The sequence below is a fragment of the Pteropus alecto genome, unplaced genomic scaffold (genome assembly GCF_000325575.1).
Source record: "Pteropus alecto unplaced genomic scaffold, ASM32557v1 scaffold103, whole genome shotgun sequence".
Taxonomy (NCBI): Eukaryota; Metazoa; Chordata; class Mammalia; order Chiroptera; family Pteropodidae; genus Pteropus; species Pteropus alecto.
Window position 1 is genome coordinate 10,378,386 of NW_006436288.1, and position 27,338 is coordinate 10,405,723.

Consider the following 27,338-nt stretch of genomic DNA (forward strand, 5'->3'; position numbering starts at 1 on the left):
CCTGGTTATAGAGGGTGATCAGAATATACACACTGAATAAAGAATGAATTAAGAATTTAGCTGGGGAAAGTCATGGAGGTAATTCTGATGAGCCTTAACATTTATGATGTACTTCCTGTGCACCAGGCTTTGTGTATTTGCTGGATGTGTATGCAGAAATGTATATGTAGAAAATTATCAAGCTTTACAGTATGTTAAGATTTTAAGTGAAAAATCTGTTTACCTTTTCTTACTACAGAGAATGCATGGCAACAGGATACAACTAAGTTGGGTTTTTGTGTTGTTGTTGCCATTTTAGTATCTGATAGGCATTTCTTATTACTAAATTATATTAGTGAAGAAGGTCTACTAATCTAAATGTCTATCACACCACTAATAATTAATATTATTACATAAGGGTTCTCTCAATATGAACTTCCTCTTAGAATTAAGTAGAAAGAAATTTCGTATTTCACTAATAATCAATATAAGGTTTCTTGGTGTTATATATAAATCATGTAACTTAAGTATTTCTTTTTTTTTTAACCTGGTTGCCAAAAAAAGAATAATTAATGCGCAAAATAAAATCAGTTAATAAGCATGTATTTTATTACCTCAAACTGCTTTGTTATAGTAACATAGAAAAATATCTTTTTGGTTGAGGGAAAAGAGCTGATCCTGGTTTCCTTATTTCTTTTAGAAAAGAAAACTTGCAATTCTGTTAAGTTTTTAGGCAAAGTTCCTTTAGTTCCTTATGTTTCTATATAGCTATAGTCAAGACTAATAGCAGGTTTTTCTTGTAGCTGGACAATTAGGATAAATCTATTTTCTGTAATTTAATAAGATAAAAGAATTTCTTGATTTTAAAAACATTCATTTCAACTAAGTTCACATAGTGAAAAGTTTCTACATTATCAAAGTCCCTCTGTGAAGTGACCTGGCATATCTATTTCCACAATGACTATTGTATTGTTCAAGTTTATTTATATTCACTCTTGATTGTAACTCAGAAGTTTTGATTATCTATCCCCAAGGACTAAAAACAGCTATGTGCATTTTTTACCTGAATGTTCTACATGTTAGAAAACACTGTCCACTGTGCTGTCTTATGCTCTTGTATAAATTCCTTTTAAACTATATGCCAGCAATAAGTTGGTCATTAATGAACAGTATAGGTGTTAATTGTATGGCCCATTATTTTCACTCTTGGTTACCAAGAAGCTCAGAGCTACCACTGACAAACAGTAAGAATATTAGCCAAGACCCTTAGCATACTCAGAGTCCTTTTCCTTCTTGTATTCTAGCAGTCTGATTATCCAAATATACTTCTTATTCAACTTAAAATTCATTTTATAACTAGGTAAATATCCAGTAGCTGCTGAGTTACTCTGTTGTATTATTTAAAACACAGTCTAATCCAGTAAAAGAGCCATCATGATCCAACTACTCTACAGTGTCCATGTAGGTTTCAGAAAGTTTGCTTTGCAAACACAGCACATGGATTCCCATCAGATTTTTGTAGATGAGAAAGTTGAAGTCAGAGAAGTTGAATTATGTATAATCAGCTAATGGAAAAAATACAGAGTGCAGGGGTGAATAATAGCTAAGCTCTCTGTATAGTTTTCTAGCCAACATATTACTGAGCTAAAAGTGCCTCTGTGAGCTGAAAAACTCAGCTGTGTTTTCTACTTTCTGCACTATGAGCAATAATAAAGATGAAGTAATTGTAAGTTAGTTAAAACCCTTCAAAGATATTAAAGATGGAAGTTATATATCCAATTACAAACCCATCCTTCTGTTTCTACAAATAAAGTAAATGAAGCAATGCTGATTACTACATATTAGCATAAGAAAATCGAAGCTGCAAAGAGTTTAAGCAGCGTTAAGTCTCTAAGGAAAACATTTTAAGTAGTCTGAATAATATATACATTTCATATGACTTCAGTACAAATTAAATATAGTTATTTAAAGTAATGTATATGCATATCCCTTAAAACGAGCATAGCTTAGGAAATTGTAGCTCCAAGATCAAACTTTGAAGGAAAAATCGATTACTAAAAACTATCAGGACATCTAGCAAATAAAGAATCCCAGCCCTTGAAGCACGATGGCCAGTCATACCATTCTCTCTCCTGAAAGGAAAGAAAGAGATATTGGCTTTGGTTGGGGACAGGGTAACAACCCAATGATCTAAAATATGCTAGGAGATGCTATGTAGTCTCCTACATGGAAAAAATATATATAGAAACAGCCCCGTCTGATATCTCTAGTTCTCCCAATAGGCTGTCTGCCTGATATCTCTAGTTCTCCCAATAGGCTTGAACAACAGTTGAAGTCAGAGCAGACAGAAAAAGGAACTGAGATATGGCCAAGGCTTTCTACGTTGCTAGAATTCAGATTGATGCTCTAATAATTATATCACTCAGAAATAAATATATATCTACCAAACTTGAAATGTTAAGCAGAAAAATAATTGCTTCCACTGAACTTGGCTTCATGATCTTTACACCAAACTAACAATTAGAGAGTCCAATTTCAATCCATTTCCTGGATTGCATTTTTTATTGCTCCCATTAACCATGAATTTGAAAGATCATATAAATGGCAGTAATCCAAAGATTCCTTGTTACTTGGTGTAAGATACATAGGTGCCTATTAGAGGATTTAAATATATTATACCTTAGCAATTTTTCTGCACACAATATTTTTCTTTGTGTAAAGTTTCTTTTTTTTAAATGAGGCCTCATAGGTGCCCAGATTTTGTGAATCTACTACTAATTAAGTAGCCAAGACATACATACATGAAATAAAGAACAACTGTAAGATGATACAGAGCATAAACTAGTGTGAAAGTATATATGTGGTTTGGGGTGAGGATAAGAAATATAAGAATTCAAAACCAAGAAAAGATCATTGTTGGTTGGAATTCACCTGGGAAAGAGAGTAAGTAGGTCTCAATTTGGATCTTAGAAGAACTAAGAAAATACTAAAATGACTTTTAAGAACCAGAGATATTTTATCGGTTCATAGGAGAGGTGGCATTATGAAAAAAAAAGTAAGAAAAATGCCTAGCATGAGGGAAAATATTACATGGCCCTACCTACCTATGTAAAGTTTGCTGACATGATTGGCAAAGAGTGAGCTACAAAAATTAAAAGGAGAGTCTGCAGGTGAATATCCTTGACTGTCAAAATGCTAATATCAGTTTTGTAGGACTCTATTAATCTTACATAGTACCTATATTACATAAAAAATAGTATCAACATGCATGCATTTTTGCAAGAAATTATTCCCCCAAAGGCTTCCTGAGTATCTACTATATGCTAAGTATGTACTTGGATTAGGAACAGAAAAAAAAAAATTGTGTCTGTGCACAAGGAATTTATACTCTAGTGGGAAATCCTATCATTAACTCTGATTATGATAATAATAATGATGTTAACAGAAAAACATCTTTATTCAGTTTTTTATTATAATACCTATAAAATACTAAAGCTTTAGAGTATAACATGTCCTAGTCATTCATTCATTCATTCATCCATGTATTTTTTATTCATGAAACATTTTTAAATGCCTACAGAGTCATCATCAAAGATGCTGACTTAATCGAAATTATTGTAATTCATTTCAGATAAGTTGTTACCACACAAGGTCCCTACCAATATCCCCTAAAGATATTTTCTTTCTCTAAAATATCTATGGTGCATTTTTGCAGAAGTCGTTGCCTCTGCCTAGAATGTTCTCCCCAATCCCTCTATCCTTTATGATGCAGTTCAAGTGTCACTTCTTCCATGAATCTTCTCCTGACTCCTAAGGGAAGCATATTTTATGTATACCTCTATTTGCACAAAAGCACATTAAATTATAATGATTGATCTGTCTCTCTCGCCCCTACACACATTTAATTGCGAGCTTCTTGATGGCATCTTTATTCATCTTTCCACCTTAGCAAGAAAAACAATGCTTGACATAAGAGGTGCTCAGTAAATGTTCTTAAACGACTGTCTTATAATAAATGAGCCTCAGGAGCATCATATGCAGTTATTATAATATTCAAGTGCTTATAGCTAGCTGAGGGTCCAGTTGCACAAATCTTTTGTTCTTCCAAACATGCCAAGCTCTTTGCTACTTTCATGCCACTCTCTGGGATGTTCTCCCATACCTCCCCATTCCATACTGCTGGCTGTTGCTTTCTCACTTAGATATAGCTTCAATTTCAGCTTTTCAGTGAAAACCCTTCTGATCACCCAATCCATAATAGCATCTTGTTACTGTCTTTCATCACACCCTGTTCTCATTCATTGCATAGCTGGGTTCACTATCTGCTATCTTCAATTTGTCTACTCTTCACTGCTCTCAGTCAGAATGTAAATTCCCTGAGAGCTGGTCCTCTGCTGGCCTTCTTTACTGCTGTATTCCTAGCATCTAGTACAATGCCTGACACTTAGGTAAGCACTCAGAAAATCCATGCAATTGAGTGAAGAACGAATGAGAAATTTGGATCCTTTATTCCACAAGTGGCAAACTATGGCTCATGGGCTGCATTCTGCTTGCTAGTGAGTTTTGTTTGAACTGATTATTGTTTTAAAAAATTGGAATGAGTTGTCAACTTTTAAAAATTATGAGATTTCACATTTTTCGAAAATTTCAAAATTCAAGTTTCTTTTGAAATAATAGAAGTGGAAATCCAGGGTTTGCAATCCCAGTTGGAACGTCAGCAAAGGTGAGTAATGGCTTCCTGCTTTGGAATGGGAAGACTAGATTGTCCCAGTCATACCTGGCTCCACATCACACATCCACATGCCCTGTCTGGTCCTGAAGGTGGTTTGGATTTTGGCTCTGATCTCTCCTACTAAAAGTCTCTCTGTGACCCATGCTCTACAGCACACTCATGTAACTCCTACAAACCCTGCACTCCTAGCTTGTTGTTGCTACTAAATCATGGACTATGACTTTAGAAGTAACTTAGCATCAGAACACAACTTTTTATTATTTCTGCATTATGACATGAAAAAATTATATAATTAATTATAAAACCTGAATTCATTATAAACTAGAAGAAAATTTAGATGAGTATTTAACTGATCTCAAGGTTATAGAAAAATACTATCATTACAATATTAAAAAGTAAATGAATCAGGGAGAAGTAGATATAAGTATTATGACTAAGGTTTATTAACCTTAATTAAAATTCACTAGGAAAAAATGGATCCCAACAGTAGAATGGATAAACATATTTTTAGGTAATTACAGAAAAAACAGAAATGGTCAAATAACATATTAAAAGATAGTCCATTTTATTAGTAATCCAAAATATGTGACTTAAAATGAGATCCCCTTTCATCTATAATTCATTAATTCATTCAAAAAACTTTGGTTGAGGGATTACTATGTTCCAAACACTCTTAGTTTGGCAAAGTTTTTTTTTAAATGGTAACAATTTTAAAATTCAGTAAGCTGAGTGCCATCACACACTGTGAAAAACAATTTTATAATATGCATCAACAACCATAAAATAGCTACTACACTGCAATCTAGTAATTAAACTTCTTTCCTAGGAAAAATATCAGTGTAGCAGACAAAGATTAATGTATGACGATGTTAATTATAGCATAATTTATAATATCAAAAACATTAGAAACCCAAATATCTAACAAGGAGAAATTAAATAAATTATGGTATATTCAAACAATGAATAATTAAGCAGACATTAAAATTACATTTTCAAAGACCATTTAGTGACATAAGAAAATGTTCATAAAAATTTTTAAAGCCTATACTTTAAAAATAATTCCATATAGACAACTAAAATGACCCATTCTTTTTTGTCTTTTGAGCCAGGAGCTTTCCGCGGCTATCTAATACTTCTCCTCATCCTGCAAAGCATATAATATTTCTCCATATATTTCTTAATTCTAGTAGGTATTAAAACAGAGTGTCTCCTATATTCATAGCAGCATTATTCACAATAGCCATGATATAGAAACAACTTAACTGTCCATCAATGAATGAATGGATAAAGGAGATGTGATATGTGTGTATGTGTACATATACATACTTATACATACAGTGGAATCTTATTCAGCAATGAGAAAGAAGGAAATCTTGCTGTTTCCAACAACTTTGAAGAAATGACGGAATTATGCTAAGTGAAATAAGGCAGAGAAAGAGAAAGACAAATACTGAATAATATCACTTGTTTGTAGAACCTAAACATGTCAAACTCAGAGAAACAGAGTAGAGTCATGACGAGGGTTAGGGAGGTGGGAGAAATGCAGATATATTAGTCAAAGGATACAAACTTCCAGTTATAAGATTAACAAATTGTGGGGATCTAATGCATAACCTAGTGATTATGGATAATAATAATGTATCATATACTTAAATGTTGCCAAGAGAGTAGATCTTATATGTTCTCATCACCAAAGAGATGGGGCCAATATATTGTATACCTTAATGGATGGGGCCAATATATTGTATACCTTAAACTTATGTATGCAATATTATGTGTCAATTATATATCAATAAAGTTGGAGGAGAAAAATAAAGTAAGATAAAGGATCTCAGACAGGAAAAACAAAAATTGCTACACGGGATCAGAGAGACGACATGGCTTAATATATGTTAAACATATCCAAAGTAATGAACAATGCTCTAGATTGTGGGCAGTGACTGCTGTATAGAAATACAGGAATAAAGAGGAGGAAGAACAGGAAGAAAGTAGAATGTAAAAGACCAAAACTAGAGTGGCGTGAGGAGAGCATGTGGAGGACAGAAAGCCAAAAAGGACACATAGCTTAATGTTAAGGAAATTCTCTGCACAACACTATAGTGTCAGAACTTAAGAAATTCCCTTTTTTAAGTATTTATAGTTTTATGTAGATCAGACGAGACACTTACAAGAAGCATTATTTGTTTCTTGTAACACCAACCACAGGAAAGACCAAAAAGGATGTCATGGTAGAAAAAGCAGAACTACCTCACTGCCATGAAAAGAATAACAACAAAAATTGAAAGTCTGAGGGCACCAAAATAAACTGTCTGTACAAGAGATGATTATAGTAAAATAAGGAGGAAGTTGAACATCAGTTTTGGAACTACTGAACTGTGCAAAGGCAGAAACCAATCTGCATGGTCATCAACATACAGGAGCCAAATGATTCCACATCCACAACGAGAACACGAAAACCTGGGCTCAACCAAAAGCTTAAGCAAAACTACATGGCTACCTCTGAAGCAAAGCTTACAACCACTGCTCTTTTGAGTTTGTGCCACAGTGGAGGAGTTGTTTGGACAACAGGTTCATAAGGAACTCAGCAACTATGTCAGCCTCCCAAAGACCCAAATATAGTACCCCGGCCTAGAGAACGCTGAGGGAGTCACTTGTGGAAAGACCAAACGAGCACAGTGGGCTCTCCTCTATGAGTGAAATCTGAATCGTTCTTGAAAAACTGGTGGGAAGTCACCCCATAGAGAATATATTTATAAGGTGGCAAAGTAACAATTCTCTGTGTCACTATAAGAAAATAAGCAGACAGCTGCTTAACTACACTGTCAGTTACATACTGTGTTCCATATATTTTGCCATTCCTATTCACTCGTTGAGTTCCTACAAGGAACTCATATGGACTCTTATTTCATACTTACACTCTTAAAATTTAATCACAAGGCTGAAATTCTTTAGCAATTCGGAATCTCCTTCTTCCCCTTACTCAGTCTGAGGTGCTCTCTCTTCCTGAAGCCTGGCTTTATTTGTGTACTTCTCTATTGTACCATCCTGGCTCTGCGAACATCTGCTTTTCCAACGTTTTGGTTTTGGGCAATTAAGACACCTCTATATACCCATTCGAGACATTTTCATATCCATTGTTTTATCTCTGCATTTCAGTATGTTTTTCTAACCCTCCGTTACTTTTTTACTACTTCTGAAATCCTACTTGGACAATTGCACTGTCATCTTTGAATTTAATCTGTTTTCTCCAAGCACTTTTATAAACTCAGATCCATCAGACTCATTGACGTTTAATTCCTGTCATATTTTATATCATTATCTTTTGATCCATGACTAGTACTTGCATTCTTTATCCTCATTCTCCATTCTTCTCAATACCCATCTCAGCCTGTTTTTAAAATTTGTATTCTCTATTTTACATTTAATCTGCTTAAAACTGAGTTGACCTAACATAAGTCTTTTCTTGACCTTTACATTTTTATTGTTACTCATATTATACTGGTAATATGAGATTGCTTTTTTAAACATCTTCTCCGTGAATATGGGGTGATATGGCTCAAATATCTGCCACTCTACCGGTTCCATAACTGAGTTAGCTGGTTGGGTTGTTCATGTCCCACTTAAAAGCTACATAATAAATCCTTGTTCATGAAGCTGCTCACTCATGCAGAGGGGATAACCTCTCTGGACAGATCATGACTAGCTTTTAGTCAAAAAAATATGGGTGGCTATAGTCCCCAACTTCCTTCTTCTAAAGCTGACTACTGTTCACTCTGCCCTACTCTTCTTTACTATTTTCCTTCCATAATGCTACATCCTCTGAAGTAATGCCTTGCCCACGTACATGCTGTATTCATTATAGCAGCCAATATGTTTTTAATTCTCAGTCTGTGATTTTTTTCTTCCCACTCACATTCAATCATTAGTCATTCCTTTTCTAGCTTGACTTGATTCCTGTCACCTGATTTCTATTTCTCTCTAAAACTATACCTTTTCCACATCTTAAATATCAGTGTTCTACCTCCTTCAACTTATCCTTCATCTAGCTTTCAGTTCCTCAATATTTAAAATTCTTTTTGGTCTTTCTAGTTATAACCCATATGCCTTTATCTTTTTCTGTTATATATATAGCTATATTATCAGAGACCTAAAAGTCTTCTCAATAATCCAACTATAGTAAAACAAAATAGAAGATTCTTTTGTTAATATCTTTTAGAATTTTAATGTAAATATATAATATAGGTAGTTAATTAATCACCTATAAAGCTAGTATGAAGGTTAAAAGACAAAAGTAGTAAAAATAACTAGATTATGGTAATTAGTTAAGGGATACACAAGATAATAGAAAGATGTAAAATGTGACATCAAAAACATAAAATGTTTGGGGGGGTGAGTATAAATTGTTGAGCTTTACAATGAGATCACACTTAAGTTGTTATCAATTTAAAATAGAATCTTATAAAAATAAGTTGTTATATGTAAGCCTTATGATAAACACAAAGCCACTATGGAAAACAGTATGAAAGTTCCTCAAAAAATTAAAAATAGAACAACCATATGATCCAATAATTTTACTTCTGGGTATTTATTCAAGAAAAACAAATACACTAATATAAAAAGATATATGCACCCCCATATTCATTGCAGCATTATTTACAATAGCCAAGATATGGAAACAACATAAGTGTCCATCTGGATTAACAAATAAATAAACACACACACACACACACACACACACACACACACACACACACACACACTGGAATATATACATATTGAAAACTCAAGCTCTAGATACAGAGAACAGACTAGTTGCCAAAGGCAGGGGATTGGGGTAGGAAAAATGGGTACATTGTTTTGTTTCATTTGTAGTTTAGATAAATTTAATTAAATATATTTTATTTTAGAATTTGACTCATTCCTTGAATCTTTTGCAAAAATTATACCAAAGTTTACATACATTAGGCAGTTATGCAAAGGATAGAGAAGGCCCAGAAATATTTAAAGAGAAACCTTTTAACACCTTAAATTCAGTGCTGTATGTCAACGATATCTCAATAAAACTGGAAAATTTTTTTTTAAATTTAAATCTATCTGGATTATTATATCTACCAATATTTGTTAACTGATAAGATGTATAGGAAAGAAGGAAGAGGGAGTGACTGAATGGGAGAAAATGATTAGAAAAAAAGATTAGGAAAGTTTACAAAGTCTGGATTTTATTCTGTAAAAAACAAAAGAGAGCTACTATAGACAAAATAAAATTGGCATATGTACACTTGAAAATTCTAACTTCTAAACAAATCTTCATTAGAAGATGAGATTAAAACTTCTGCATTAGAAGTAGAGTTTCATGTTTACGGAATTAAACTTATCAAATAACAGTTATCAAAGACTTGTTTTCATGTTATTATAAAATGGAAATAGTTCCTCCAAAAGAATTTAAAAGTTAGTCTCATATTTGTTAGAAGTCCAGTGGAAACCAAGTAGAAGCTGCCACTCTACAGCTCTGCAGGAAGCATGCCATCCTGTAATTCAGAGTCCAGGAGCCATATGCAAGGTTTTTCCTGATTAGATCTGGATGTACTCCCTCACTTCACACTCTCTGTCTTCTCAGTAGCCTCTCTTCCTCTCTCCTTCAAAACTTCTATTTGTTGCCACCATTTATCTATTCTTCAGGTCCTGACATGGAACTCCTACCTGGACCAGCAGTTTTTGGTGCCAAGTATTGTTTCCTTGTGGATCAGTCCCTAGCACAGCCCTGCAGATAGAGTCAACCATTCTGGGACTTTTTCCTTCACTTTGGCCGAGAGCAAGAGGGGCGAGCGCTCAGTGAAGGAAGCGGAACTTGGAAAATATATTAACAAGTAGTGACACAAAATATAATTGATAATATTAGCAAAATAATGTAAAGATATAAAATGTGACACCTGATGGGCCAGAATGTAGATATTGTGTCCAACATCTTTTGGGGAAACGCCATCGTCTCCGCCCTCATCATCCCCGTGATCACATTCCAGTCCTTGGTTATAGGCATTCTTCATTACGTCCACCTATCAAAACACAAATAGGAACACTAAGGCTTAAAATGCCATGCACAATATGCTTTTTACATTGTTTATGAGGTATAACTAAAACTGGAATGCTCCCTAAGACTTGAAAAGAAAAAAAGAACTCTAAATGAAAATAGGCTTGGAAGCCATCTTTATTTAAAGGAACATGGAAGTACTTTTCTACAATATTCTGTTTTCCTTGGAAAATTTTGCTTTGATTTCTGAATGTTGACAGTGCCAAAGTTCTCATGAATTAGGAGACTCTGGAACCATGATAAGTAGTCGTTTTTTATTAGGTGCACACTGGATAACCAGGATACATGGTGCTGGACATCATCCCCTGCACTGAGAAACCAATGGTGGATCCAATGGAATATCTTTCCTCAGGGAGCTTAACTGTCCAGTGGCAGAGTCAGCAAGTCAACAGGCAAACACAGTAGCCCTACAGCAAGACTAAGTGTGAGGCACTAATTAAGTACAGGGTAGCAGCACTAACTCGGGCAAGAGGTTGAGGGTAGGCCCTAAAGAAGAAGTGGATGATGGGATAAAGTTGTTGCAGGCAGAGGAAAAAGCATTCTTCATGGGCTATTGTACAGTGCTGTTGCTGAATGAATATATAACTCATTGTCCCATTTAACCAGAAAGAAAAGGCAGGTCTTGCTCCTTTTACTCCACTGCCTTGCAGAGATACTAGGCCTCTTATTTAACAGATGTTAAAATGTATCTTATCTTTCTCTTTATTTGCCCTCCTTGACTCCATTTGCTCCCATTAAAGAGAGCAAAAGAATGCCTTCCAGAAGGATTTCCCCATAGCACCAACTATGGTGGTCTTAAGACTGGGATAGTCATTGGGGCAGTGAGCTATATGGTTTGAGAATGTTCTCAATGCTTTTGAAACCCATTATTAAAGCATGCCAATATTCATGATTTCCATGTCATAAGTGAGGAAGAAAATATAACTTCTACAATAGAAAGGCCCACTAATGATCTCCGTGGAATCCCCATCAAGTCTCCACACAATTTTCTCTACAACAAACATTGTGCGACATTTCGCTGATAAGAAGAGGTACAAAAGATACTGGTTTTATTTTCGTTGTTCAGAAAGAGGTCCAAGTATAATTTCTGAGGGGTACAAACCTTTTTTTTACACATCCTCATATATTCTAATACACAAATTAAAGCAAATTTTTCTTTCTCTGTCAAAAAGAATTTGTAGATAGTTTAGTAGAGTGTGACAATCTGGTTAAGAAAAGTGCTTAGAGTGGATAAAACCAATGAGGTCATAAGGACCCAAATAACACATCATGGGGCTTGCTGAGGTACTCATAATGGTAGGTCATGATGTGCCATTACGTCTTGTAGAGCAGTGAAAGTCACCAGATTTTCTCCTGACATACATACTACAAACTTGTCCCTTTTAGTTATACATTATTAACAAGGCTTTCAAAAGTTTTCTTACCAGTTCCCTGGGTCTCATGTTAAAAAGAATTCTTTCTGCATTCTCACTGTCATGTCTGCTTTCCATAATGGCCAGCAAAAGCTTGGAAGCATTGTTCTAGAGAAACAAATCCGGTTAATGCACAAGAAAAGTCTATTTCATGGATTCATAATCCCCTGCATTTGTTTTAATTGAGATTACCATGACCATTTTAAAAAATCAAACAGAATTTTAAACTGCTAATTTGGCTTGGCTTATTAATATCTTAAAATAGAATGTTTTAGCTTATTGCCAACACAAAATAAAAATAATGAATCATGAGAGATAAGTTACAAAGGATATTTTAAATATTGGTGAAAAGATGTTTTAAAAATAAGATTGACTCTATATATAATGCATTAAAATATAATCATATTTTCCTTCACTATTTCCTAAATAGGCATTTCTAGGATGACATTTTAACAAGACAGTAAGATGAACCATTATCAATGACATATTTCACAGAAACAGTATATAATTTAAAGAATTTAACAAATTGTTTTTAACATGAAACATTAATACATATTATCAAACCAAAATTTTAAATAAATTGGAGCATTACCCAAAATTAATCTATAAAATTCCAAATCTGTGAGTTAGAAGTAGAGTATAATTTATTGGTAATGGTTTACTAGTCTCATTATACAGTAGTATGTATGCAGTATGTTTAGCATCTGGGTAGTAAAAGAATATTTTCTATTTTTGCTTAATAGAGAATGAAAATAGTCTATGTTGTATTAGATGTTTTCTAATTTGGTCTATAAATATATTGTCTTAAATGTTTTTACCTATAGATATCAAAAATGATTCTAATATTGTTAATTTATTTTCCAAAATGGAAACCACAGAGTTACAAGAAGTCTTGTGGCACAAAGCACAATATCCTCAACATTTAAAAAGCTATTCCTTTACACTGTTTTCAATAGCACTGCCCTAGAATTGTGGCAAATTGCAAGATGATAAAAACTACAGTGTTTTTGTAATATTCATTTAGATAAAAGTCTCAACCTTCACACACAATCTTTGATAGAAGCACAAAAGAAGTATAGTCAAACAGTTTAAGATGTTTATAAATGACTTAAAATTAACATCTTATAGGATGAAAACGTAATTGAATCAGTTGTTTGGTGTATGTAGACAGGCGCCACACGAATTCTGTTAGAGTTATATACATTAATTTTACTGAGTAGTTGTAATACTAAATTCTATCCAACTATTTTTTCTTTCAGAAGTATAAAAACTATCTTTAAATGATTCAGATTAGTGATGATGATGATGATGATGATGATGAAACCAATGTCTCTGACCCATCCTGAAAAGATTTTAGTATTTTGTGAGGTAAGTGGCATTATTTTTTTCTGTTCCATTCAAAAATTTTATAAATTTGTACCAATCTTAAAACTATTTGCATAATCTAGCAACCCCGACAAACAATATACCTAAAAAATAAGGTTCCAGGATGAGTGGAGTACTTAAATCCTTAGAGCGATCTGAACTGGCCCCATAGAATTCAAAGCTAAAAACACTGTTAACAATAGCAGTATTCTCTGATGAACATCACTCAGCAGGTCAGATACGTAATAGCTTAAAAATACATCCAATTTCAGAATGTTATTGGCATTATGATATTTTTTCTAATCAATCTTATTTCTCATACTACGTTGGAAGAATAAGAATCTTGTAAATTGAATCAATTTGAAAGTACAAGAGCCTATATAAACTAAGATATCAAATGTGTGTCAGTGTTAATAGAGGGATTTTTCAAAAGAACGTTAGAGTCCTAAAAACAAAACAAAACAAAATAAAAAACCTATATACAAATTCAGCACTTCATAGTCACATATCAGTTATGAGATGTAAATTAAAAAGTAAAGGACAAGACGTATGTATGAAAAAATTCATAAAACTGTATAGCAAATGAGTATATAGAATTAAGTATACTTATAAGCAAGCAATTAAACTTAGAGAAAATGATATAAAATGAACCTCAACATTTTTAACATAGTATCTTTATAATGTTATGAAGAATTTATAATTAAAAGCACCATACCCAGGAAAGCCCCCTAAAATTTGCCAATATATATCATTCTGTCTTACAAACATTGTTGTTATAGTGGCCATTATGTACAAAGCCTCATAGGTTGTTTAGATAGAAAACTATACTTTAAATATTTCGAATCAAATCTATTTGGTATTTGATACATACTATGATTTATCCAACTGTCATATTTTAAAAAGTTACACATAAATTGTGCTTAATAATTTTACATAACATAAATGAAATTTTAAATGACCCTTTTTCAAAAAAGCATTTTCATTTGAATAGCCAAGAATATGTTTGTAATCTTAAATCATTCCCCATCATTTAGTTATTTTACATAGGCCTAGATTTTTAAATAATCTGTATGCCTATAATTTGTTTTAAATTAACGAATTATTCAATATTTTCACTCGTTAAATTATATCAATTAAAAATGAGTTTTAAAGGTATAATCTTCAGACAAATGAAGGATTTTAAAAGCCTAAGGCTAAGGCTTCTATATGGTTTTTTTCTTTTTTATGAATTATGGTTAAAGATGAATTTAAGATGAAATAAAAGTGTTTCTTGTAATTTAAATTAAGCTATCTGTCATAGAGGCCTAGGCTGGCTTCACTAACTGAAGCATGATGCTAATGAGGAAGAGGTCACGAGTTCAATCTACATAAGGATCACCTTTGCTCTAATGTATGATTGAAGGACCCAAAGCTTATACATTTTGCAAATGAACACAATGGAAATATATAAACTCATCTTTTCTATTAAAAGAAATATTTAGAGCCATTAGCATTAATCTTCACATAGATAGGACATATGTACATTCCATTATCTATCTAAATCTATATTTAGAAACAGAATTATAAAAATATCATTATTCTTGGTCATAAATTTACCCATGCAATATTAAACTTAATTATATTTGCTATGACATTGAACAGACCGGCCTTAACAGAAAAATTGTATTTAATACCAATGAATTTTTTTACCTGTTTAACACTAAACACAATAATGTGGTCTTTAATAATTCACCTCAATTGAATATCGATCCTTCATATTTGGGATTTACATAGTTTCTTGTGTATATTCATTTGTCTATTTTTATTTGAACAAAAAATTGAATTTTTTTTAATGTCATTTTGTTCCTAAGCTCTGATAAATGGAAATGCTGGGAAATATGTACATGGCTTAAGTTAAAGAAACTCTCAAAGGGAGTGTGAAAATGGCTTACAGTATTTGGGGGAAAAAAATAAGATTCTAATGTAAAGGAAAACAACTTTTAGAAAGAAGAGAGCCATAAAACTAAAATGCAGCTTTCCTTTTACATAATCTAATTAATCGTGACTTGCTAGATAGATTTCTGTAGCAAAGATGAGTTTTAAAAACATAGTATAGTGAATGTTCAACACCTTTGCTCCTCCATATAATGAAAAACATATAATAAAACAGAAAGGAAGTAGTGAAACAAAGGAGCTACCTAAAAGGACTTCCAATAACGTACCCTCCAACAGAACATTACTTCAAAGTTTAGTTAAATGAACACAATGCAAATGAACACAATGGAAATATATATTCCTAATTTCATCAGGAATTTAGTGCACACTGTATTTTCACTAACCCTTTCTGTCAATTCATTAGTTGAAAATATGGTAATATCTTGGTTTCTACAAGAGCTACTTGAAGATTTAGAGTCAACTCTGGAAGGGAGCTTTATATAGACAATGTCACTTTTCCCCCTGAATAGGAGATTTACTCTACCTTTAGTTGGAGTACCAGGTCCATTCGATATTTACCAAGAGGGTTTATGTCATTTAGAATCAAAGCAATGATGATATCAATCCCATTGGATTCATGAGTAGCAATACATGTCTAGAAAACAAAATGTTCATAAAATAACTTTTTAACATAAAAGCACTAGAAATCATATGACATAAAATACCAAAATCACCTTAGTTTTTTAACCTTTAAAATATAATTAAGAATTAATTTTGAGATTAGGTCAAAGATAAGTCAAAGATTAAGTTTTTCATAGTCTGACAATTGATTAGTATTGATTAAATGACTTTGTATGCAGAATACGGAGATACACTGTGTGTAACAGATATCTTTTTAAATAAACCATTGTTATAGAATTTCAAAGAACACTGGTTAAGTAAAATACTTTTGTAGTCAATAAATTTTAATAAACTTCAATAGAAGAGTTCTTTAAATATAACATTTTAAGATCTAATTTATCCTGGCTAAGAGAATATTCCCTTTATGAAAGAAATGTGCCCTTTATGCCCAAGGTTTGTAAATAAGCTTTATCGGTACCGATGTAGCATTTTAATTTAGCTGCTACTTAATGATAAATAAGTGACAAGTGATGCTGCTGCACAATCTGGATGGCAGTAGACAAGTAACATAGGTGCCTCCTGATGTTTTGATGACATCCTGTCAATTCCGGTGGTTGAGGAAAAGTCTAGCAGATTCCTTAAACTCAAATGACTTATAGAGGAATCTTACTTGAGGAAAGTTAATAAAACATCCTGAGAGATAAACATCAGTATTTTGAAGTTTAGGGTCTACTGTGCTGAGACTCTGAACTTAATTCAATTTATAGAGCTTGAAAATCAGGAACTTGTGAGTTAAAATTTGTGGATCTCCATATGACAATGCAGCACTCAGTGTCAAGCGGAAAAACAAAAACCCTCGTGAACTAAGAGAAAGAGTAAGGTAATTCTGAAATGACAGCTATTTTTCAGAATGGGCTTTATTTCTCCCTTCATACAAGGAAATGTTACCCTTTGGTACAAAGGAAAGGTGTTTTTCGTTCATCTATATTCTCTGAGGTTCTTCTAATCATTGAAATGTTTGCCAAACTTTGAGGGAATCAATTTGCAGATCATTTCTGGAATTTGCTAGCAACCTTCTTTCCTTATACATATTTTTGGAGCATGGGGTTCAGAGTAAGTATATAATTAAAGTTTGTGGGATTCATGTTATTTTATTTTTACTTTTAGAGCTTACCTGATTTAGTAAATTACTTTCAAAACTCATTTCATCCTCTTATAAGATCAAAAGTGGGGGTACGTGTTTTCTATTACAGAGATAAATATTTTTACCAACAATAAAACCAAATCTCTGAATTTGTATGTTTTTTTCTTCACTTTAAATCAACCATTAGGTTTTCTTGTATCATTGCCCTAAGAGACTGAAATATAATCCAGGAAAATAAGAGCAAAATCCAGAATCTCTTTTACCATGTCATATGCATATTACAGAGGGGGAAATAGTATCCCCATAACTAATTATTTATTTCAGTAACTGTTGTGTTTTTAGTCTATGTACTTATGTATATATGTGTGTGTGTGTGTGTGTGTGTGTGTATATATATGTGTGTGTGTGTGTGTGTGTGCCTATGTTTATGTACAAATGTATGTATACATATGTTCTATATGTGTGTGTAAAAGTCATGTAATTTGCAATAGAAAGCAGATTTTCTATGTTAAGCACTGATGTTTGCTCTCAATGGCTTTTTTAAAATTTATATCCAGAAATATTTGTGATTTGAAAAATATTTGTGATTCTTCTTCCAGGGTGGATCCATGCTTGTGATGGCAGCCCCATAACACTTGAGTGGAGGTGAACAGTCAATTAATAAACTCCAAGGTGGCTCCTCTCCCTTTACTAGCTCAAGTGTCCTGTCTTCTACTCCTACAATGATGTGTCATTAATATTCAAGAAAATAAAATCAGAGTCAAACATTCTAAAAGAGAGAGATGAAATTTGCCCTGGAAAATGTAATACAGCCAAAGAACACTCTATTTATACTCAATCAAAAGTCCTAAGTTTTAAGAATGGCTCTACAATTTATCATTTGTCATTCTGAGACACTTAAAGAGTCACTTAATCTCTGTGTCAAAACCTATTCATCAGAAAAAATGGGAGCAACAATACCTATTGCTAAGTTTCATAAGTTTACCGTGAATATCAATGAGATAATATATACTACTCATTGAAGTGGATCCAAAAAAACCAAAGGGAGTTTATTCCACAAATCTTGGAAAGATTCACTAAAGATGAAAACTCAGCAATGATTAAAAAACATATTTTACTCTATCTAATAAGTCTGATTTTTACCTGGAACATTTTCATGTGAATTTTCTTTTATAATAAAATTAAATTAAAATATGGCATAGTATTTGCTAGTCTAAAATTTAGTCTTTGTACATTTTGTTAGGAAAGTAAAAATATCTGGCAAAGCAAGAAGAAAGATCTTTTAAATGTACTGAAGGATTGGCTTGTTCATTAATTTGATCCTCTTGCTAATTAGTCACGAATAGTTTCACATGAAAAACTGCTTTCACGGTTACCTGATTTTCATGGCACGGCCCCTGGCAATACTCCGTCAAGCTTTCCAGAGTCTGGTTGACCAGCACTACATTCTTCTCATTGATGTAGAGACCCAGCAGGCCCAGACCTCCCGTTGTACTTCCACAAATGCAGTCCAAAAACTGAAGGGTCTCACAGACAAGGTTGTAATTTGTTTTGTTGTTTTGATTCCTCAAGAAGTTCTGAAGGCAAAAGAAAATATAAACCAAAGGTTAAAAAAAAAATCACTATGCTAATTGTTTTCAGTTCTCTATGCATGTGTGTTTTGCTTACTCAAAAAGATAACCATGACAATTTTGAATGGAATTGCTCTTTATAAAAAAGTGTTCACATTTATTAAATTTCTCCTAGGCTTAAGAAAAAAAGAAGACTCTTATGTGTTTTCCTCGAGTACCTATAATGATCAGTATAGTTCTTAACAAACATTTCTCAATGTCATTATTCTAAAGAGGGCAAAATAATAGTATGAAACGAAGAAGAAAAAAGAAAACTAGAAAGAAATTTATTAGGAAAAGAAACCAATTTTTCAAGTAAACGATCCCTTATAGACACTATGGCTTCAATCAGGAAATGATATGACCATTATGGAGGGCAACTTGGAAGCATCTACCAAAATTTTCGGTTAACATACAACTCCACTTCTCAAAAGTTATTTTAAACACACACACACACACACACACACACACACACACACACACACACACACAGATTCACTGCACATTGTATGTAATAGTTAAAACCAGTAACCATACCATACCAATCATAATATGACTGGTTTAATCAATAATAGTACATCCAAACACTGGAATATTGTGAAACTATCAAAATGAGGTATATCAATATATACTAATATAAACATAAACCAGTAATAGTAATAAGTAATTTAGGAATATGATTGATTACTAACTGAAAAATAAGTTGAGGAACACGATATAATGTACTTCTTAAAGAGGTTTACAGGCTTACAGATCAAAATGCTTATAGGTGCATAAAAATTTCTGGGAAGACAATCTGTTAATAGTAACTTCTTTCTGTATACCTAGTGAAAGGGTAGGCAAAAAATGGAAACTTTTAAAATTTTAATTTATTCCTTATTTTTATTAATTTATATGAATTTATTTCCTCCATTTATTCTTTTTTCTTTTAGTTTGTTTTTGTCATTTTTCCCCATTTTTTTGTATTGTGGCAAAATATGCCTAAATTTACCATCTAATCATTTTTAAGTGTAGAGTTCAGTGGTATTATATATATTTATAATGTTGAGCTACCATCACCATCATCCAAATCTCTAGAACTCTTTTCATCATGTAAAACTGAAAGTTGGTACCTATTAACAACTCCCCACTTGCCCCCCCCTCAGCCCCTGGCAACCCACTTCTATTTCTGTCTCTATGATTTTGACTACTCTAGGTACCTTATGTAAGAAGAATCATGTAGTATTTGTCTTTTTGTAACTGATTTATTTCAATTAGCATAATGTCCCAAGGGTTCATATATGTTACAGCCTTGAAAGAGAACTTTCTTCTTGAAAAAGAACTTTCTTCTTTTCAAAGGCTGTATCCATTGTATGTATATACCACATTCTGTATATTAATTCATCTGCCGTGAATACTTGGTTTGCTTCTACATATTAGCTAATGAATAATTCTACCATTTATTTTTATTAAAACAAAGCTATTTTATAAATAGCATTTTCCAAATTCTGTGATCTCACACTCCTATTAGTAAAATGTTTGATCAGATTCTATATAATAAATCTATTTCCTACATAGACAGACTAGGTGGGTCAGGATAAGCACGAAGGCATATTCGGCGTCCTCATCCTGGAAAAAATGCTTTCTGGCCTTTGCCTGTTGACAGTTCTGCAGCAGCCCCCTTCCAAGTCGTGGTGTGGTGGTCCACAACAGTCATGGCTTCTACCATTCATAATTCCTGATTTAATTTATTTAAATCTACCATCTCTTACCAATTCAGAACACTTGAACTCTAGACCCTTACTAGAGAAAACAACTTCAAACTCTGCTGTCTTTCTTACAAACATTAGAAACTATTTCACCTTTCATGTGTTTTTGCCATGGTGCTATAAGCAGTGTGTACAAATAATGCAAAAAAAAAAAAATCCTAGGTACCCCTAAGTTCATTTATTTGACAAAGGGAAATGCACCAGAGAAGATGTAAGACCAGGAATGTATTCATGTACAAAGGTATCAACTTCTACTGTTGTAAAAAATCCTCTTCTGTCTTAACTCTATCTCTAATAAAGACATATAAATATATTGTTTCCTCGCTTAAGAAATATGAATTGGGTTGTAAATGATGAAATCCCCTGAAGTCTATAAAACCATGTAAAGTACGGATAAGGCAAATGTGACCTTACTCAACAAGTATCAGAATACTGACTGGGATTAGATGATGCTTATTAAGGTTAAAATGTATGAGTTGAGGATGCAAAGAATAAAACTTTATGAGCCTGACTTTTTCATGCACAAAGGAATTTTCCTTTCATTTTTTATCATTTAGGTATAAAAGTTAATTATGTCTCCAAAACTCTCTCCTAAATGACTTGTTAGTTTTACTTGAGTTTAATTACTTATAATCATAGGCTGTTTTCTCAGCTTTCACAGAAAATAAAATAAATACCTGCAATTCTCGGTTGTGATTTTCGCATAGTAACTGAAGAAACCTCAGTATCGGCTGCATGATGGCAATTGCAGGACTCATTGTTACTTCCTCTGCAGATTTGTCCTCAGCATTTCCTGCTTCTGATCCTGAGCACATAATGTCTATTTCTGGATCCATTTCTCTTCTGTATACACAGTATGCTTTGGATGTTGCTGAAGAAGCTTCTGTTAATTGCCCTTTCATCCCCTCTTTTAAATGTAATGATGAATCTCTTACTGAAAATAAAGTAGTACTCTTATATATATATGAATTAATATTCTTTGGCTAATTAAAAAAAAAAGACCACCAGGTACCCAAATTCTCTAAAAACTGAATTAAAAATCGTTTGACAAGAGGTATAATAATTTCACAAAAAGAATTTGAGGTAGCAATTAAAAATTAAATTTGCACTGGGACATTAAAAAAAATCTTAATGCTGCACCAATTTTAGAAGGGTTCATGTCTTTCTGATAAATATAAAATATGAGAGTTCATGAATACAAGAAGGTAGCAAAATATGGCAAACTTCAAAATGTTAATTTTTTATGATTTGTATTTACTACACTGATGACTTTGTTATTCCAAAAACCAAGAACCTTTCATTAGAGTCTGGTGCTATAATTTCTGTTCTTAAGTTTTAAATTTCATGAACACTGAAAGGTTTGAGACAGTTCTTTACAATGCATTCCACAATAAAATCAAACATTTTCATGTCACTACAGTAAGTCCTCACTTAATGCCATCCATAGGTTCTGTGAGTTAAAGTGAAATGATGTAAAAACAAAACCAATTTTACCACAGGCTAAATGATATATACAAGAGTTGAGTTTCTGTGGCATCTCATCAAACGTAATGAAATGACACATATTGAATAAAACAATATTTGAGAACCTGCTGTAGTTGCTTTGTACCAATAATACCTTGTTTGAGTTTGATCCTGCAGAGCTGTTTCAAGGTCAACCTCAACACCTTAATAATTTAAGGATAGAACTGCATACTCAGAGCCAAAGTTGGGATAATTAGACTAAGATAAGTGAGATGTAAACCCTAGGTTACCCTCTTTTCTCTCAGTGTACTCTCCCAAATACTCAAATATTTTTTTACCTCTCATTCGGGGACCAGATGTCATCAATTCATTGTCATCATCCCTTTTTTTATTACCTAAGTCGATGGTATTAACTGTCACTGTTGATCTTATCTCTTTCTGAGCAGCCTTCATTCGGTCATATAGAACTTTGAAGAATTTTTCTGACTTTTTTTGTTCATGTAATTGCTGGTAAAAAGAATACTGCAAGAAAACGTATTTTAAAGTATCAATATCCAAGAGGAGAAAAAAATGTGTTTTATGCTTGAAATAAACATAAGCATTATGAAAAAAAGCACACATTTAATGTGCTACCCATTATTATTTTATAAATAATCTATTGACAGCTTTTGCCAGTCTCCTGTACTACTTAATATATATCGATAATAGCTTGTATTTGCTTAGCACTTTCCACTAAAATCCAACATATTTTCATGTTATTTAAATTCATCCTTACTCATTATTTTAAAAATTTACAAGGTATTATAAGAAGTTGTATGCAGAGTTCTTTGATTTTTTATGTCATTATAAAGTCCTGCATTGATTCAACACATATTTATTGAGTGCCTACTATGTGCCAGGCCCTATGCTGCTAATCCAATGATCATCCTTTGCAAATGAGATTATGGAGACTTACAAAGAGTTGTTTTTATTTTTATCTAAATTACAGTACATTTAATTTAGAATCTATTTTACCACAGCAGCCTCACTCACAGGAAACCACTGATAAATAGGCACTGAGCTCTTTTGGTACTTCATTAGCTACATTGCTTTGCATGGGGTCTCAGCCCACTGCAAAATGAATTCTGCTTCCTAGTTTATAATGATGTAGAAAAGATTCAACACCAAAAGTATGAAAAAAGATATATTAGTGAGAAGTAGAAATACTGAACCTTGGCAATATTTGTCCTGCTCATTATCTGCTTAGTGACTTATGGAAGTATCCAGAAGAGTAGGAGATAGGTAAGGTGATATACTCTAGAGAAGACAGAATTTGTACTGGCTGGGGAAATTATAAGTTATTAATACTAAAGCCATGGGATACATACAAACAAGAAAAATAAAGATAATAATAAATAATATTATTTTTATAATAATAAAATAAAGGTAATAATCCTAATAACTGTAGTGATTAAAAGAGTTATATAACTTTAATGAGAAATAATGTGAAAAAAACATATGAAAAAAATAATGATTTCCAGATCAAGTCAAATTGGCCATAATGTAATAAATCTAAACAGCCATTGTTGGGCAGTTTGGTTCCCGCAGATATGCTTTCCATGGCCCACAGGTCATGGAACTTGTAGGTGAGACTTTAATGGCATCAGGTCTTGAAATGGATGCCTGTCCTGCAATTTTCTACATGAACAACGTATATTCACAGAGTATTTTATGAAGCCTTAGAAGTTGGCTTCACACCTGCAAGGAGAAGCTCCTAAGCAGAGAGCTAGCAACCCCTCAAGGAAGCAGGCCAAAAAGCCACAGTAACCATAGCAACCACAGTGAAACAGTCGAGTTGGTTCTGTTAATTCAAAGGATAAATGCAGCATTCACAGACCTCTATGGTCTCACAAATTAAGCTGATGCTTAAACCCTAATAATTTCAATATAACAGGTTAAAAGGTAGTAGGGGGTTCCAATATATTAATGAGAAAGTTATGGGAACTTTGTGGCTCTATTAAAACAAAATTTTATAATTTATGAATTTCTTTGACATATTATCTCATTGATTCATTCAATACAATTGGTGATGAATAGACGGTGCTTTTATTTCTATTTTATAGATTAATAAAATGAGGTTTAGTAAAGCCAAGTGACTTGCCCAATATAAGTCGTAGAGCTAGGATTTAAATCTAGAGTCTCTGACTTTAAATCACTAAATTTATACATGTATATATAATCTTAACAGGTAGCATGAGAATTCTCCTACTAAAGAAATGGTTTTGGATTAGGAAACAATATCCATAAGCTGCATAGAGTACAAAGGGAAACTCTAAAGTTTCTATAGGAGCCAAGGGTGATGGATAAACATGTCTGTGGACAGAGGAAGGACTTTCCCCCATGAAGGAGGGGTGAGACTAGGCAAAGATGGGAAATGAAGTAAGGAACTGGAGAGATGGAGTAAGAGTAAGCATGATGCAGGGTGAATCAGCCAGTGAAATTTCCCAAGAAGAGGTAGAAGGTTATTTTAGAAAGGAGATGTTTATAGTGGTTCAGAGAACAGACTCTAAAGCCAGACTGCATGGGTTTGAATCCTGATTCTATCTCTAACTAGCCACGTGATCTTGAATAAGGAACTTAAACTACCTATCTCAGATTCTTCTTTGGTAAGTCAATGTAATATAAGTTACCTCAATACCATTATGAAGATTAGCCATGTTAATATGTGTAAAGCACTAAAAACAGTGCTTGGTATTTAGGAGGTATTATGTTCATTATTGTTATTAGTGTTCAGTTTGATAATATAAGTGCCTCTTTTATCCTTCCCCTCAACCAAAATTAATTTAATAAAGTATATTCAACATGTAAATTGACTTATGTAGCTAGGAGGGTAGAAATTAAGGAAGGGGAGCAGAGTCCTATTTTAGTAATACAGAAATGGGAGTGTCAAGAGAGTCCATGAGCTAAGAAAGCATGACATTAGTGACTAAGGAGACTGAGAATGTAAAACTCACAAGGGATTGGTAGAAGTCTGGGGAAGTATGGGTTTTCTAAAGGGCAAGGAATAGGATTCGAATTGACTTCATCTAAACCTCTTCAAGCCAGGAGGACTCAGATGACATCTGAGTTATACAGTGATGTAGATACATGAGAAACTGGAGTAGGGTAGGGCTGGTAAATGAGATTGTCATAACCCATCTGAAAAGAAGGTTTTCATATACAAAATAATTTAATGCTCTTTCATCAGCAAAATATTTGTTGAACAGCTATAAAGTACTGTAGATATAAAGAATAAAACATGATCCTTTACTTTAGGAAAGATGAAATTTAATTAGAGAGGCAAGATGTCACACAAATAACGACAAAACAAGATGATCGCATCTGATAACCCTCGGTGGCCCAGAAACAGGAAGCTAGAAAGCACCGTACTCCCGAGTATTGCTTCTACCTACAGAAGCCACAAAAAATTTTTTTCACTCCTACTTTCTGGATAATCTACATCTAACACTATATAGTTGGCTTTAACAATTTCTTTAGAAAGTCCAAATTGAATATCTGATTGTAGAAGGAAGACAATTACCAAAAAAACTGCTCAAGTCCCACCCAACCCCCTTTCCCCAACTTCCCTCAGAAGATCTTGTGCTGGAGGACAGGAAAAGTACCAAACGAGCATTGAAGAAACAAGTGCTGTGCAGCTCACATAAAGGAGTGGTTGCCAAAGGCTTTGGCCCAATAGGGAAGACCATTCATTCACAGAGCCTGCACTCCTGACCACTTATCAACCCTGAGACTGGGCCAGACATGATGCCAGACACAAAGGACCCAAAGATGGACAACATGTGATCTCAACCTTTAAGAATCTGTCATTTCCTAGACTTGTTTTCTAACTAAGAAGCATCAGTGTTTTAAGTTGGCTTTTTTTTGGTCGTTGTGCCATTTGCTGATCATGAGGCCTTTATTCCTAAAGTAAATTGCCATTGGATATGTAATACCATGAAATTCCTGTTGTTCATTCTATTTGATGGCTAAATAAAGGAAAATATCCTAGTTTTTAATCAGATGTAGTTTCTACTTGCCATAAGTAGGGAAAATGGATTCTGGAATTTCCAATTGGGTGGAAGCATAGTTTCTTTCCCTGACCAAGGCAAATCTAGAAAGAGCTTGTCAGGAGGATGCATCTTCTCTGGGAACACTTCCCAGCTCTCAAGCTCACACAGCATGCTCTGCCTTTGGGCGTGGAGGAGCCCAGGGGCACCTTGGCAGGAGTTTCAAAGTGAACCATGTGCCTTCTAGAAACAGTGATCTGATTCCTGCGTGCAGGGGAGCGAACTGCTCTTTGTAGCAAGGCACTAACTAGATGAAGGATGACTTTCAAATTGCCCTGTTCTGATCTGAGTGAACAAATGAAATGGTTCTTCTCTCCCTCCCATCTCCTCTCCCCACTTCCTCTCCTCCGCCTCCCCCGCCGCCGCCGCTAGTGAAAAAATAATCAGGGTAATGAGCACTGGGACACTGGGGGCAACAAGTAATGTTACTGTTCTAAACTTCCCCAAAAGTACACGGGGAGGGATGTGTTGAGATGGGTGATGAATGTTATTGAGACCTGCTGTAAGACCAAATACGGTGGGAGGGAGTTATGTATATTCCCTCTCGTAATTACTACATCTAATTCTTAGATGAATTGAAATGTCATTTTCATCTGCTGAAAGTCAGCCTAAAATTTCCCTAAGCAAATCAGAATTTCTGATATGATGTTAGAGAGGATCTTTTAAGGAATGCTCTGCTGCACTGAATAATTTGTGAAGCTCTACAGTTTCTACAGCAAATCGAATAAATTTATAAGGAAAATGTGATTCGAGACTGTTTTTTTTATACATATAGTCGTGAGAAGCTAAAAGAAAAAAAAACATTACTTTCTCTTGGTTTCTATGACAAGAGGAAAAGAAATACAAATAACAAATGTAATGCTTGGCATAATAAGCAGGTACCTGAGTTTGCGTATTTCCTCCTTCGAGCAACGCAATGCCAAGTAAAATGCCTTCTGAAAAAATTCTGTCATTTTTGGTGTTCACTATAACATCGATGACAAGTTCAGATGCACCTTCTTTATCCAGCAGACACTGAATATCTGACATTGATATCCCCATCTTATCTGAATCTTGTCCAGAAAAGCTTCCTGTGGTTAGGAAATGTATATAAATAAATCTTCATGACAGATTTTGTTAACATATATGGTTTTCAAATTCTTAGATCTTAAGAATATTTAAAATTGTGACTTTTTC

General features: G+C 33.5%; 1 protein-coding gene across 3 annotated transcripts in view; it reads right to left on the reverse strand.

Moving 5' to 3' along the window:
* Nucleotides 1-27,338, reverse strand: part of ITPR2 (inositol 1,4,5-trisphosphate receptor type 2) — a 420,025-nt gene that overhangs the window by 111,993 nt on the left and 280,694 nt on the right. The window contains exons 39-45 of one of the 3 annotated variants that reach the window (XM_015590049.2): nucleotides 27,045-27,232; nucleotides 22,473-22,599; nucleotides 21,291-21,547; nucleotides 18,632-18,832; nucleotides 16,035-16,145; nucleotides 12,224-12,319; nucleotides 10,642-10,764 (exon numbers count right to left, since the gene is read on the reverse strand). In XM_015590049.2, the coding sequence (XP_015445535.1) occupies nucleotides 10,642-10,764; nucleotides 12,224-12,319; nucleotides 16,035-16,145; nucleotides 18,632-18,832; nucleotides 21,291-21,547; nucleotides 22,473-22,599; nucleotides 27,045-27,232 (1,103 nt within the window). Of the gene's footprint in view, nucleotides 1-10,641; nucleotides 10,765-12,223; nucleotides 12,320-16,034; nucleotides 16,146-18,631; nucleotides 18,833-21,290; nucleotides 21,548-22,415; nucleotides 22,600-27,044; nucleotides 27,233-27,338 lie in introns of all 3 variants that reach the window. The other 2 variants (XM_006912698.3, XM_025047398.1) reach the window with 2 other exon arrangements.